At 43.2% G+C, this 15,034-nt stretch overlaps 1 protein-coding gene across 8 annotated transcripts in view; it reads left to right on the top strand.

The window, feature by feature from the left end:
- Positions 1-933: 933 nt before the first annotated feature.
- The window catches only part of LOC137376340 (heterogeneous nuclear ribonucleoprotein Q), a 31,254-nt gene continuing 17,153 nt past the window's right edge, over positions 934-15,034 (top strand). For 7 of the 8 annotated variants that reach the window (XM_068044691.1, XM_068044690.1, XM_068044689.1 and 4 more), the window contains exons 1-7: positions 934-1,093; positions 1,975-2,137; positions 10,097-10,215; positions 10,990-11,097; positions 13,138-13,251; positions 13,619-13,795; positions 13,879-14,014. In XM_068044691.1, the coding sequence (XP_067900792.1) occupies positions 1,975-2,137; positions 10,097-10,215; positions 10,990-11,097; positions 13,138-13,251; positions 13,619-13,795; positions 13,879-14,014 (817 nt within the window). In that variant the 5' untranslated portion in view covers positions 934-1,093. The remainder of the gene's footprint in view (positions 1,094-1,974; positions 2,138-10,096; positions 10,216-10,989; positions 11,098-13,137; positions 13,252-13,618; positions 13,796-13,878; positions 14,015-15,034) is intronic. The other variant, XM_068044684.1, reaches the window with a different exon arrangement.

Here is a 15,034-nt window from a genome sequence, read left to right as displayed (position 1 = left end):
ACTGTGATGGCCGTGCTTTCATTTGCCTAGACCTCAAACTCTGGCATACCCTCCCTCTGCCTCGCTTTCCTCCTTTTAAGACACTCCTTAAAACCTACCACTTAGACCATCCTTTTGGTCACCTGACCTAATATCTCCTTTTGTGGCTTGGTGTCATATTTCGTTTTATACTGCTTCTGTGAAGCACCATTAAAGGCGCGATATAAATATCTATTGTTGACGGTTGGCCTTGGAACTAAAGGCCTGCTACCCGACATGAACCCGACGAGACCTTACGACATGTGTCAGGTTTGTATCGGGTCAGGTCGCACTTCCTGGTCCTGCATTCGGGCTCGGGTTGGGCTGGATGGGATATGCTCTATCACCACCTCAGGTAAGTGACTCTAAGGTTAATTTACTTTTTGGACTTTAAAGGTGCTTTATTACAATTATTTTAAGCTTGCGCAGGTAAAGAACAAAGTGAAAAACATACAGTAGGTTAACTGATGGTCGGGGCGGGTCGAGTGCGGGAAATAAATGGAAGGACTCGGGCCGGGTTGGGCTTGGATGGGGTTCTGTCGGGCTCGGGTCGGGTCTCATTTGCAGACCCGAGCAGGCTTTTACTTGGAGGAAGTGCAGCACAGATTGACTAAAATGATACTGGGCTAAAAGAGTTAAATTTGTATAGTTGAAACTTGTAATGCCTTGAGAATAAAAGATTGAGGGGTACTCCAATGGAAAGAACCGCCGCTTTTCTGCGTTGTACTAATCTATTCTGTGATGCACCCTGCAATTCTCCTTTAATGCTGTGAAACTCCATGGAGTACCTGTCAATCGACTGAAATGAGGGAGGGGGAATGGGCGTGGCCTTCCCGCACCTGCCATCCAATGGGAAAGTAAGTGGGCGGCCTCGGGCCCGGGCCGGAGGCCACGCCTACTATTGACAGTGTCCTTGCGGGGCAGGTCGGGAGACCCCGCCATGCGAGTCGGCGAGCGCGTGAGCGGAGCTCGGGGGCTTTGGGAGCCGCGCTGAGCGGAGTCGCCATTTTGTAAAGCTCAGTGTTAGAGAGCGGAGGGGGAGGTAAGCAAGCGGTGTTGAGAGACCGGGAGGCAGGTGAGCTTCAGATGGCTTCGTATCTACCGGCTCTGCCAGCTTGATGGGCTGGAGCGGCCTGTGTGTTAGTATCTTACGTAGTTATGGCTCGGGAGTGGGGTAGGAGGTGGGGGCTGTGCTGACTGCGAAAATCGAGCTGTGTGAGAGCGCGGCCCTGGGCCGCAGGGCCTGAGCCGGTCCCACACCGTGTGTAGTGGCGACGGGGAGGAGAGAAGCCGCTGCCGTTCGTACGAAGCAGACCCTGCTCTCCAGATGGTGAGAGGAGGTTGTTAGCGGCCTAGAAAAGGTGCTGAGGCGGCAGCAAAGCCGTCTGAGTGCGGGCTTTGTCTGAGTCACATGGCTACAGAGGGGAGAGTCAGAGCTAATCCGGGGGTGACCCTCCCCAAGCCCCTCAACACTGTGTCCTGGCTTTGCCTTCCCGTGGATCAGCGTTTGGGTCTAGTTGGGTGGGGTAGGGGTGGGATTGGGTTCCCTGGCTCAGTTGCTGGACGGTTTAAGTAGGCCACTTGCAGCACCGCTCTCTGCTGCTGTTCTATCACAGACACGTGTCGGTCAACAGGCTCCTGGCCAATTAGCCGGTAGTCGTTGTCGCACACCAGCCGAGAGGAATGTTTGAAAAGGGCGGGAAGGCTTGGTTTCATCGCTTGCTATTGATCCCTTAACTTATTCTGTTGCTGATCCAAATCTGACACTGAAGGGTGGGGACGATGACTAAAGCTGAGATCACTACAGGCGATATGATTCCCTAGCCAGCCTGTTCATGTCTGGTTCCTTTCCGCTCCTGCTAATAATTGTAATGCTGTCAGTTTAGAATTATCTCTTTGCAAATGATGACATTACCACACATGCTTTTGCTTCCGTTTATATGTACACGTGTACAGATGTCCACTGGAGAAATGGCTACCGAACATATGAATGGAAATGGTACAGAAGAGCCGATGGATACTTCTACTGCCGTTGTTCGATCTGAACACTATCAAACTTTATTAAGTGCTGGTTTACCAAAAAAAGTTGCAGACAAGTTAGATGAAATTTATTTAGCAGGTATGGATTGTAAACTACATTCACACGCTATCAAAGCTAAGTTGGTGTATTATTTCAGGCACTAAAATTTTTACCCGTTGTGTTGTTGAATAGGTTTGTTGCAATTATTTCCAATCGGACAGTTTATTGGTTGTCCAGTCCAGTGAAAGATCTGATGCAGGGATAAGTCAAAAACTTATTGCTTTTGCATTGGCTGCCAAGGACTGGCTTGGGTTGACTCATTCCTCATGATGCAAGTGATGTGCGCCTATTTAGAGACAGAAAATTTGTATTCAAGACTATGGTGATCAGATACGTGAGACAACAGTGTCTATCTGGACAGTTATTCTCATTTAAGACCTCTTTTTGCCTAGAGGACAAAATGGATACTTTTCTTGAGGCCGAGTTGAAATTTCCCTTATGTTCTATTGAGTAACGGCATTGTTCAGTGTAAAGCTAAGCGTATAGACCAGAAGGACCGTGATCTGATTCATAACATAAGAAATAGCCTGAGTTGGTTAATGTCAGCAGTAGCTGAGTCATAGCAATTAGTCCCAGTCTCTTGGATCACATAAAAAAAATGAATCAAAAACAAAGCGCTGGAAATACTTGGGTCTGGCAGCATCTGTGGAGAGAGAAACCGTTAACGTTTCAGGTCTGTGACCTTTCATCATGAAAGGTCACAGACCTGAAACATTAACTATTTAGTTTAGAGATACAGCACTGAAATAGGCCCTTCGGCCCACCGAGTCTGTGCCGACCATCAACCACCCATTTGTTCTAATCCTACACTAATTCCATATTCCTACCATATCCCCACTCTGTCCCTATATTTCCCTACCACCTACCTGTACTAGGGGCAATTTATAATGGCCAATTAACCTACCAACCTGCAAGTCTTTTGGCATGTGGGAGGAAACCGGAGCACCCGGAGGAAACCCCCGCAGACACAGGGAGAACTTACAAACTCCACACAGGCAGTACCCAGAATTGAACCCGGGTCGCTGGAGCTGTCAGGCTGCGGTGCGAACCACTGTGCCACAGTGCTCCACAGATGCTGCCGGACCTGCTGAGTATTTCCAGCATCTGCCTTATTTTGCTTTTTATTGAAGTAAAATGAACCCTGACTCCTTGCTGTTCTGTGGCTGCTGATAAAAGATGCACACATGTTGTCCGATTAGGGTGGATCTGTTGATCTAGGCTTACAAATAAAGAATGGCAATGCCGATAGAACGCTAATCCCTGTAAGTACAAAGAGTCCAGGTCAGAATCTCCTTGGTGCTGTTGGTAGTCTGAAATTTTGAAATTCTCACCGAGGAAGAATTTTTCAGATCTCCTTTTTGAGATCTTGAGGGAGCACACATGCTTAAGTGAATGAGAAGTTCATTTTTTTCCTGCAGTAGACTCTTCAGAGTTTTTTTAAACTAAGGAAAGGGTGGTACTTGTTCACTAATATGCAGGTTATAAGTTTATTTGCAATTTTATGTTGCATTTTCTCTATTGTCCTCCTCTCTTTCCCTCTGCCCCCCAATTTATTATTAGGTACTATGCACATTATACATACACAGCTGCAAGGTTTGTCTGAGAAAGCATGGTTCCTGTATCTTCACAGTATTAGTTAACATTCCAGGAAGGTTAGCACTAGGAATAAGCACAGTGACTGAAATTCTTCTGGAAAATATTGTGTTGAGGATACCTTGCCTGAGAATGAAAATAGAACTTGAAAGTAATTTTTTTCAATGAATAACTTTTCCCAAATACCATAAACGAAATCAGCCAACCAATGCAAAATCAACCTCACCAGTTAAACAAAATTCAATGCCCATAAAAGCTCAGTTTATTCTAAAAGCAAAATACTGCGGATGCTGGTAATCTGAAATAAAAACAAAGTGCTGGAAATACTCAGCAGGTCAGGCAGCATCTGTGGAAAGAGAAGCAGAGTTAACATTTCAAGTCTGACCTTTCATCAGAACTGGCAACGGTTAGAGGGCCGAAGGGCCTGTTCCTGTGCTGTAATTTTTTTTTCTTTGGATTTTAAGCAAGTGAAGCAGGTGGGGGGGATGTTGGGGAAGAGAACAAAAGGGGAAGTGTGAGATAGGCCGGAGTGCAGGAGAGAGTAAATAAACAAAGCTGTCCTGGGACAAAGGCAAAGAGTGTGTTAGTGCTTGTGGTGAAAGACAAAGCATTCGTCCAGAGAGAGTGTTAATAGTGTAATAATGAGCAGCTCTGACTACATGAAAAACAGGCACATGGTGAAAAAATAAAATGAAACCTTAAAAAAAGGTCAGTCATGCTCTGAAGTTATTGAGCTCAATGTTCAGTCCACAAGGCTGTCGAGTGCCTAGAGAAAGATCAGGTGCTGCTGCTCAAGCTTGCGTTGATGTTCACTGGAGCAGGCCAAAGTTAGAATGTTGACATGAGAGCAGGGGAGGGTGTTGAAATGGCAAGCGACCGGAAGCTCGGGGTCATGCTTTTGGAGGTGTTCTGCAAAACGGTCACCCAATCTGCATTTGGTCTCCCCAGTATAGAGGCAACCACATTGTGAGCAGTGAAGACAGTATACTAAATTGAAGGAAGTTCAAATAAATCGCTGCTCCTCCTGGAAGGAATGTTTGGGTCCTTGGATGGTGAGGAGAGAGGAGGTAAAAGGGCAGATATTACACCTCCTGCATTTGTGTGGTAAGAGGACGAGGTGTCAGGGGTGATGGAGGAGTGGACCAGGGTGTCGTGGAGGGAACGATCCCTTTGGAATGCTGAGGGGAGGGGAAGGGAAGATGTGTATGGCGGAGGACGTCAGAAGTGCTGTTGTGGAAGGTTGCATATCAGAATAGATGCATCTGAGACGGAGAAACTGAGAGAATGGGATAGACTCCTTACAGGAAATAGGGTGTGAGGAAGTGTAGTCAAGGTAGCCGTGGGAGTTGGTGGGCTTACGATGAGCATTAGTAGACAGCTTATTTCCAGAGATGGAGACAGAAAGGTCGAGGAAGGAAAGGGAACTGTCGGAGATAAACCATCTAAAGTTGAGTGAAGGGTGGAATTCGAAGCAAAGTTGAAGTTTTCCAGCGGGGCGGGAGCAGGAAGCGCCATCAATACAGTCATCAACGTACCGGGAAAAGGTAAGGGAGGGGGCCTGAGTGTGACAGGAACAAAGAATGTATGACATATCCCTCAAAAAGGCAGGCATAACTTGGACCCATGCAGGTACCCATAGCAACACCTTTTATTTGAAGGAGCTGAGTGGAGTTGAAGGAGAAGTTGTTCAATGTGAGAGCAAGTTCAGCCAGGCGGAAGAGGGTGGTGTTGGATGGGGACTGGTTGAGCCTCTGATCAAGGAAGAAGCGGAGAGCCCTCAGACCGTCTTGGTGGGGGATGAAAGTGTAGACAAATTGAACGCCCATAGTGAAGAGGAGGTGGTTAGGGCCAGGAAATTGTCAAAATTAAGTAGAGCTTCCGAAGGGTCACGGATGTAAGTGGGAAGAGACTGGACCTGAAACGTTAACTCTGCTTCTCCTGCTGAGAATTTCCAGCACTTCATTTTTATCTCAGTTTATTCTAATTTGTTTGGATTGATGTTAAGTCTTGGGACAATGAAAAGTGTATTGCAGTAAGTACATTGCTACAAAGTTGGTACAAAGTCCTACTAATAAGATTAGAGGGAATGGATGGGCCTGCTAATTAGTTCCCTATCTTCTCTTCATCTCAGGCTAGGATGAAAACTGATCACTAATAAATAAGGTGCAGTTTCCTTGGCTTTTGGGTTTGCTGAGTTTTAAGAAACCCTTTATGTTCAGACATTTGATTTTGTTTGGTTGATTCTGATTCGGGCACATTTTTGTAACTTGGTCAAAATACGGTGGATGTGCATATATATAGTGTGGTTCACAGCCTTTAGGCATCCCAAAGTACTTCATAGCAAATGAACTACTTTTGTAATGTAGTCACTATTACAGTAGGCAAATTGTGTCCTTGTACACCAGTCACTGAAAGCAAGCATTCAGGTGCAGCAAGCAGTTAGGAAGGTGAATTGTATGTTGGCCTTCGTTGCAAGAGGATTTGAGTAGAGTTATACAGGGCCTTGGTGAGACCACACCGGGAATATTGTGTGTAGTTTTGGTCTCCTTATCTGAAGAAGGATGTTCTTTCCATGGAGGGAGTGCAAAGAAGATTTACTAGGCTGTTTCCTGGGATGGCAGGATTGACATATGAGGAGAGATTGGGTTAACTAGGCCTATATTCACTAGAGTTTAGAAGAATGAGAGGGGATCTCAGAAACCTATAAAATTCGAACAGGACTAGACAGGCTAGATGCAGGGAGGGTGTTCCTGATGGCTGGGGAGTCCAGAACCAGGGGTCAAAGTCTCAGGATACTGGGTATGCCATTTAGAACTGGGATGAGAAGAAATTTCTTTACTCGGAGGGTGGTGAACCTGTGGAATTGTCTACTGCAGAAGACAGTGGTGGCCAAGTCAGATTGGGTATATTCCTTAATGCCAAAGGGATGTGGCAAGAAAGTGGGAACAGGGTGCTGAATTAGACGATCAGCCATGATCTTTTTTGAATGACAGGGCAGGGCTGAATGGCCTAATCCTGCTCCCATTTTCTATGTTTGCATGCAGCAAGGTCCCTCAAACTGCAATAAAATAATTGACTAATTTGTTTTAATGGTATTAATTGAGAGATTAACATTGACCAGGAGAATTTGCCTATTCAAATAGTGACAGATCATCAATTCTGGGTACTGCCTGTGTGGAGTTTGCAAGTTCTCCCTGTGTCTGCGTGGGTTTTCCGGTTTCCTCCCACAGCCAAAAGACTTGCAGGTTGATCGGTAAATTTGCCATTATAAATTGCTCCTGGTATAGGTAGGTGGTAGGGAAATTTAGGGACAGGAGAGGATGTGGTAGAAGTATAGGATTAGTGTAGGATTAGTATAAATGGGTGGTTAATGGTTGGCACAGACTCGGTGGACCGAAGGGCCTGTTTCAGTGCTGTATATCTAAATGCCCACCTGAGAGGGAGAAGAGGCATTTCTGAAATCGTAACGCACTCACACTGAAATACAGCTAGGATTTGGTGCTCAATTCTTTGGAAGTGTCTGCACTGCTTTTTTGGCACTGGCATTAGTGGATGGGGGGGCGGAATACAGAGTGAGTTGTTTGCTATTTTGATGACAATTTATGGGTAAAATAAAATGCAAAGTTTTTTGGCGTTACTTTCCTTTCACCCTTGAATATTGCAGGCTTATTGCTTTATGTATGTTCTTGATTTTCTTTTGGAATGTCTGTACAAGAATTCAGTGCTTTTGCCTTTTAGTAGAAAGCAAAGGAATGGAGTTCAGAGGTAGAGTATTCTATTCCTGATAGGAAATGTGTCCCCCCCCCCCCCCTTTCTGTGAGAAGATGTCTCAGCTGACATTTGAAAGTAGGAACTCACTGTGGGGGTAATCCTGCATGCATTATTTACTAACCTACTTCCAACTCTAACATTGTCCATCTCTGTCCCTGCCTCAGCTCATCTACTGAAACCTTCATCCATTTCTGTGCCGCCTCTAGATTTGTCATAAGAAACAAGCATGTGTTGTTCCCTCGAGCCTTTTCCACCGCTTAGTGAGAATGGCTGATCTGATCTTGGCCTAACCTTTCCATCTGTTTCCCATAACCGTTGACTCCCCCATATCTCAGCCTTGCATATACTCAATGACTCTGCCTCCACAGCTCTCTAGAGTAAAGAATTTCAAAGATTCACAACACTCAGAAGAAATTCCTCCTCATCTCTTAATTGGGCAACCCCCTATTCTGAAACTATGCCCCCAGTTCTAGGGGAAACCTCTCAGCATCTACCCTGTCAAGCCTTCTCAGAATCTTTGTTTTAATAAAGATTCTCATTCTTCTAAAATCCAGTGAGTGTAGGCCCAACCTGCTTAACTTTGCCTCAGAAGACAACCCTTTCTTGTCAGGAATCAAACTGGTGAACATTCTCTCAACTGCCTCCAATGCAAGTATGTAATCTCTTTAAATGAGACCAAAACTGCACAGTACTCCAGGTATGGTTTCGCCAGTGCCCTGTACGGTTGTATCAGGACTTAACTACTTTTATATTCTGTGCCCCTTGCAATAAAGGCCTTCCTAATTACTTGCTGTATTTAGTGTTTCATGTATGAGGGCACCCAGATTCCTCTGTACCGCAACATTCTGTAGTGTCTCCATTTAAATAATATTTTGATTTTCTAGTCCAATTGTCTCTTGGCTGGGCCTCCATTCTTGCACCCTCCATAACCTGTAGCTAACCAAAAACTCTGCTGACTTGCATTGGCTCCTGTACCAGTGAGTTCTGAAGTTTAAAATTCTTATCCTTCTTTTGGAATCCCTCTGTGGTGTCTCCCCTCCTTATCTCTAACCTTCTCCAACCTTGTAACCCTCAGATCTCTGCTCTTCCAATTCTGGCTTCTTGCACATCCCCATTTGTCATCGATTTTTTTTTTTTAGCATGACTTGAGTGTAGTCACATTTCTGACTAGTGTGTATTTGATCTTAACAAAAATTTAATCTGATTGTTCTCTTTAAATCTTATTACTGCGTATTTTCAGTTGTACAGAGTCCATTATCAAAGATTTTATAGCAGAGCACTTAGCGAACAGTGTTAGAATTGGCTAGAGTCAGCATGGATTTACGAAAGGATGCTTGACAAATCTGCTAGAATTCTTCGAGGATGTAACTAGTAGAGTTGATGAGAGGGAGCCAGTGGATATGGTTTATTTGGACTTTCAGAAGGCTTTCGACAAAGTCCCACATAAGAAATTAGCGTGTAAAATTAAAGCGCATGGGATTGGCGGTAGTGTATTGCGATGGATAGAAAATTGGTTGGCAGACAGGAAATAAAAAGTAGGGATAAATGGGTCCTTTTCCGAATGGCAGGCAGTGACTAGTGGGGTACCGCAGGGATCGGTGCTAGGACCCCAGCTAGTCACAATATAAATGATTTAGTTGAGGGAACTAAATGTAATATCTCCAAATTTGCAGATGACACAAAACTGAGTGGGAGGGTGAGTTGTGAGGAGGATGCAGAGGCGCTTCAGGGTGGTTTGGGCAAGTTGAGTGAGTGGACTAATGCATGACAGATGCAGTATAATGTGGATAAATGTGAGGTTATACTCTTTGGTAGTAAAAACAGGAAGGCAGATTATTATCTGGCTATAAACTGAGAGAGGGGAATATGCAGCGAGACCTGGGTGTTCTCGTACAGCAGTCGCTGAAGGTAAGCATGCAGGTCCAACAGGCGGTAAAAAAGGCAAATAGTATATTGGCCTTCATAGTGTGAGGATTCGAGTACAGGAGCAGGGATGTCTTGCTACAATTATACAGGGCTTTGCTGAGGCCACACCTGGATTATTGTGTGCAGTTTTGGTCTCCTTATCTGAGGAAGGATGTTCTTGCTATAGAGGGAGTGCAGCAAAGGTTTACCAGACTGATTGCTGGGATGGCTGGACTGATGTATGAGGAGAGATTGAGTCGGTTAGAATTATATTCGTTGGAGCTCAGAAGAGTGAGGAGGATCTCGTAGAAATCTATAAAATTCGAACAGGACTTGACAGGGTAGATGCAGGAAGGATGTTCCCGATGGTGGGGGAGTCCAGAACCAGGGATCATAGTCTAAGGATACAGGGTAAACCTTTCAGGACTGAGATGAGGAGAAATTTCTTCACCCAGAGAGTGGTGAGCCTGTGGAATTCGCTACCACAGAAAGCAGTTGAGGCCAAAACATTGTTTGTTTTCAAGAAGGAGTTGGATAAAGCTCTTGGGTCTAAAGGGATCAAAGGGTATGGGGCAAAAGCGGGAACAGGTTACTGAGTTGGATGATCAGCCATGATCATAATGAACGGTGGAGCAGGCTTGAAGGATCGAATGGCCTGCTCCACCTATTTTCTATGTTTACTTGCAGATGTTTTATTTAATAAAAGTGTTCCCTTGGATTTTTCTGTAGGTTTGGTTTCTCATAGTGATTTAGATGAGAGAGCAATTGATGCCTTGAGGGAGTTCAATGAAGAAGGTGCATTGTCAGTACTACAACAGTTTAAGGAAAGTGATCTTTCCCATGTTCAGGTAAGGGTTGTTCTGTTTACTTAGTTATACAAATAAATAATTGTATACAGACTGAGAGGAGAAGTGAAATCTAAATTATGTAGCAATATTAATGCAGTTGTGAATGTGAAACCTCCCATGAACTAATCAAATCCTAAAATAGATGAAGTTGATGCAGCTTTAAGTGTGTTGTACCACCGTATCCATTTTTATTTATCCTGTTGAAGAATTCACAATAACGTTTATCTTTTCATTTATTTAAGAAGGTAGTAGCTGTGGGATATTGACAATAGTGGTATGACTGCCATTCTTGGAGCCAGCAGATGCCACAATATTTCTTGGCTAAAGTTACTCATTCATCTTTTTAATACTAAAATAAATAGGTTTTTTTGTTACACATGTAGTGTAGCATTTGTGCATAGCTGAATATATGCTTAATGTCAAGATCAAGCATTGGTTGAAAATACTTTATCCTTAATCTTGGAGCATGAACTCTTATACCAGTGTGACATTTTGTATTTGTCGCATGAATCATCTTATAATAAATTTGTTCTGGTTGCTAATTTTGTGCAGTGATGTATTCAACAATGGCTGAATTTTAAATTCCATTGATTGTACAATCCTTAATCACCAGAGAAAACGGACTTTCCAATCCGTTGAAACTTAGTCCGTTCCTTGAATGCTTTTGTTAAAAGCTAAATGTGTACATCAGGAACAGGGAGAAATTATTAGTTCCATCAAATCACGTTACTTTAACGGCATTGATTTAATCTATTGACATTTCTTTCTGTGTAGAATAAAAGTGCCTTTCTATGTGGAGTAATGAAGACTTACAGACAGAGGGAAAAGCAAGGATCTAAAGTGACAGATGCTAATAAAGGCCCAGATGAAACAAAAATTAAGGTACAGTGCTTACATTAACATAATAGGCCTGACTTGATTGCTATCTGGTATTTTAAAATTTATTTTCCTGCATACTTAGAAAAAGCTGATTCTTGCTGTTACATGGATTCATAGGTACTGACAGTTTTCCAGTACCCAAAGTTTCCCTTTTTGAACCTCAATTGGCCTGATTAAAGTTTGCAGTAGAGATCGCTGGCAAGGAGCTAAGAGAGGATTTTTCCCTTTCTTGGCCTAGGACTGCCTATAGACATTGTAATGCTCTAGCTGATGCTCTTGAGATTGGAAAGGAAATTAAGTGGGGACCTTCCTGGTCTTTGTGGTGCAGCAATCATACTGCTTGGTGTATCTGGAAAATACTTCATAGAAGTTCAGTGAGATTGCTTTGAACAAAGAACAGTACAGCACAGGAACAGGCCATTTGGCCCTCCAAGCCTGATGCCAGATCATGATGCCTGTTTAAACTAAAACTTTCTGCACTTCCGGGGTCCATATCTCTCTATTCCCATCTTATTCATGTATTTGTCAAGATGCCTCTTAACATCGCTATCGTACCTGCTTCCAGCACCTCCCCCGGCAGCAAGTTCCAGGCACTCGCCACCCTCTGTGTAAAAAAAAAAAAAAAAAAACTTGCCTCGCACATCCCCTCTAAACTTTGCCCCTCGCACCTTAAACCTATGTCACCTAGTAACTGACTCTTCCACCCTGGGAAAAAGCTTCTGACTATCCACTCTGTCCATGCCACTCATAACTTTGTAAACCTCTATCAGGTTGCCCTTCCACCTCTTTTCCAGTGAAAACAATCCGAGTTTATCCAACCTCTGCTTATAGCTAATACCCTCCAGACCAGGCAACATCCTGGTAAACATTTGTCTTTGTATATATTTCTGATTTTTAACCTGAGATTCCCAATATCCAAGTGGCTTGGGCTGGAAACATTAAAATTGTCTTAACATATTTTCCAAATTAACTAGTGAGGTTCAGGAAGAGTGGTCTCTTTTAACTTTTCTTGACAATTGCTTCTCAGGCAATGCATTCCAGATCCTAGCCACTTGCTGCATAAAAAAAAGTTTTTCTTCATGGTGCTATTGGTTCTTTTGGCAATCATTTTAAATTGGTGGGGTCTGGTTCTCGACCCTTCTGTCAACAGAAACACTTTCCCTCTGAGACCCCTCATGATTTTGAGCACCTCAATCAAATCTCCTCTCAACCTTCCTTCTCGAAGGAGAACAAACCCAGTTTCTTCAATCAATCCATGTAACTGAAGTCCCTCATGCCTGAAACCATTCTTTTAAATCTTTTCTGTACCCTCTCTCAAGCCTTAATGGACGTTCCTAAACAGTGGTGCCCAAAATTGAATACACTACTCGAGTTGAGGCCAAACCAGTGTTTTATAAAGGTTCATCATAACTTTCTTGCTTTTGTAGTCTAAGCCTCATTATAAATCCCAGGCTCCTGTATGCTTATTAATTGCTTTCTCAGCCATGCCAGCTTAAAACAATTTGTATACATATATCCCCAGGTATCTCTGCTCCTGCACCCCCTTTAGAATTGTACCCTTTAATTTATACTGTCTCTCATCGTTCACACTTCTCTGCATTAAATTTCATCTACCACATGTCTGGCCATTCCATCACCGTGTCTATATTCCATCAGGTAGGATTTGTTTCTGTGGGCATTGATTGCTTGCTGGCGCTTCATCCACATGACCTAGATGGCAAGTTGTCAGCAAGCTGTTTGACTTTGGGGATTATAGCGGAGTCCAATCCTGTCCAAAATCTCCATCTGGATAAGGGTTGTTGGATATTGGTTCGGAGTAAAGAATCCTGGCTGAACGTTCTGCATGTTATTGAAGAACACCAACTGAGAACTTAATTTGTATGTAGAGAATTGAATCCAAGTCTTTCATCTGTCTCAGTTAAAGATTTGTTCATTTTTTCCCCATAGAGGTTGGCAGAGCTGCATTTCTTATAATTATCATGCCTTTTTTCTAATAAATTGCAATTGCTGGTTTGAGATGGTTAAACCTTTTTGTTATCCTAGGCCCTCTTAGAAAGAACAGGCTATACACTTGATGTAACTACAGGACAAAGGAAGTATGGTGGTCCTCCTCCACTTACGGTACATTCAGGTCCTCAACCTAACATTGGTACTGAGGTGAGTAATGGTGCTTATGGACTGATGAATGTTGCATGGTTCTTGAACCTGAAGAAAGCATTTAATAATAGTTAAAAGAACAGCATTTCTGGGGTGAGTTTCTTGCATTAGCTTGGCCAATCATGCGTATTTAAAGTGCTGTTGCACTCAATTAAATGCAACAGGGGATATTCTTAACTATAAGAATTGATTATTTTGCCAGCTTTTGTAAGTCAGTGTCTGCTTTGTCAGGTATTTAAAATGTTCACGTACAACAGAACATGCCGTTGCTGGACAATATAAAGAACCATTTTGTATCGGCTTTCTTGAAAGCTAAGTAGCAGTTTCCCTTTTGAACATCTTTTTAACATTGGTCCAATTTTGTCAGATATTTGTAGGCAAAATACCAAGGGATCTCTTCGAAGATGAACTTATCCCCCTGTTTGAAAAAGCTGGGCCAATATGGGATTTGCGTCTGATGATGGATCCTCTGACTGGCTTAAATCGAGGGTATGCTTTCGTCACCTTTTGTTCCAAAGAAGCAGCCCAGGAAGCAGTCAAATTGGTGAGGTTCTGTGATGCATCTACACAGTATATCTATTCCCTTAATTAGGATTCATAAACTAACTCTGTTATCAATTTTGTCAGTGTGATAACCATGAAATTCGGCCTGGTAAACACATTGGTGTTTGCATTTCTGTGGCGAACAACAGACTTTTCGTTGGATCCATTCCAAAAAGCAAGACAAAGGAACAGATTTTGGAAGAATTTGGTAAAGTTACAGGTAAAGTTGCATCACTTCCCATACCGCATTGTCCCAACTGATGCACACTGACTATTTGATAGCCCTGTGAATAGGAACAATAATGACGCAGTTATCATTGATGTGCTTCACAGCAGACAAATAGCCCAAACCTCAGGTCAATGGGATAAACTTGACAGCTGGTTCTACTGTTGTACATTACAGCTTGTTTTCCAAAGTCTTCAATTTGTATTGCTGACTGAAGAATCTAAAGTCTGGTTGTGCTGTGGCTAAATATTATGTTCTTCTGTTGGGCTTTGATAAATATTTACATTTGTGTTTATAACGGAAGGTATGGTGTGACTTTCAAATTCCCAACAAAGCCTGAACTATGTACGTTTGGGTTAGGCTGTTTTCCTGCACAATGTAGTTGATATTCCACTGCTGTGTTCCAGGAAGATCTTTGAAAATTTCTGTTGTAGCTTGCAATTAATCACTAATCTTGAGTCACCTTTTATACAGTTTCCTAATTAAGTATGTTTATCACTAAATATTTAGGAGACCTCACTGTGGTCATTAACTAGGTGAGGAGCTTTTGTTGATTCTTCCTCTTCTCTCTCCACACCACCCCCAAACTGTGCTGGAAAATAATTCCCTTTGTTACCATGACTCAGTGAGCTGCTTGTGCAAGCCTTAGTGGTGAATGTCAGCTGGCTGTGGAGTGAAAGGTTCATGGTCGAACTTGACCCAGGTCTTGTCCAATGTGTGGCTGCAAAATCTAGCTGAATAGTCACTAAAACAGCGCGAACTAAAGCAGCTAAATCATGAACAGGCTGTTCAAGGCCTTGGTATGACTGTACTTGGAAGTATATTCTGTCTACTTTTGGTTTCCACATATGGCTGGTGATGTTCAGGCCCTGGGGAACATTGGAGCCAGGCATGACCAATTCAGATGGTTTTATTTATTTATTTAGAGATACAGCACTGAAACAGACCCTTCGGCCCACCGAGTCTATGCCGACCAACAGCCACCCATTTATACTAACCCTACAGTAATCCCAT

This window comes from Heterodontus francisci, chromosome 13 (genome assembly GCF_036365525.1).
Source record: "Heterodontus francisci isolate sHetFra1 chromosome 13, sHetFra1.hap1, whole genome shotgun sequence".
Classification (NCBI taxonomy): domain Eukaryota; kingdom Metazoa; phylum Chordata; class Chondrichthyes; order Heterodontiformes; family Heterodontidae; genus Heterodontus; species Heterodontus francisci.
Note: the sequence above shows the minus strand (reverse complement) of the source record. Positions and strands in the feature narration are given on the sequence as shown.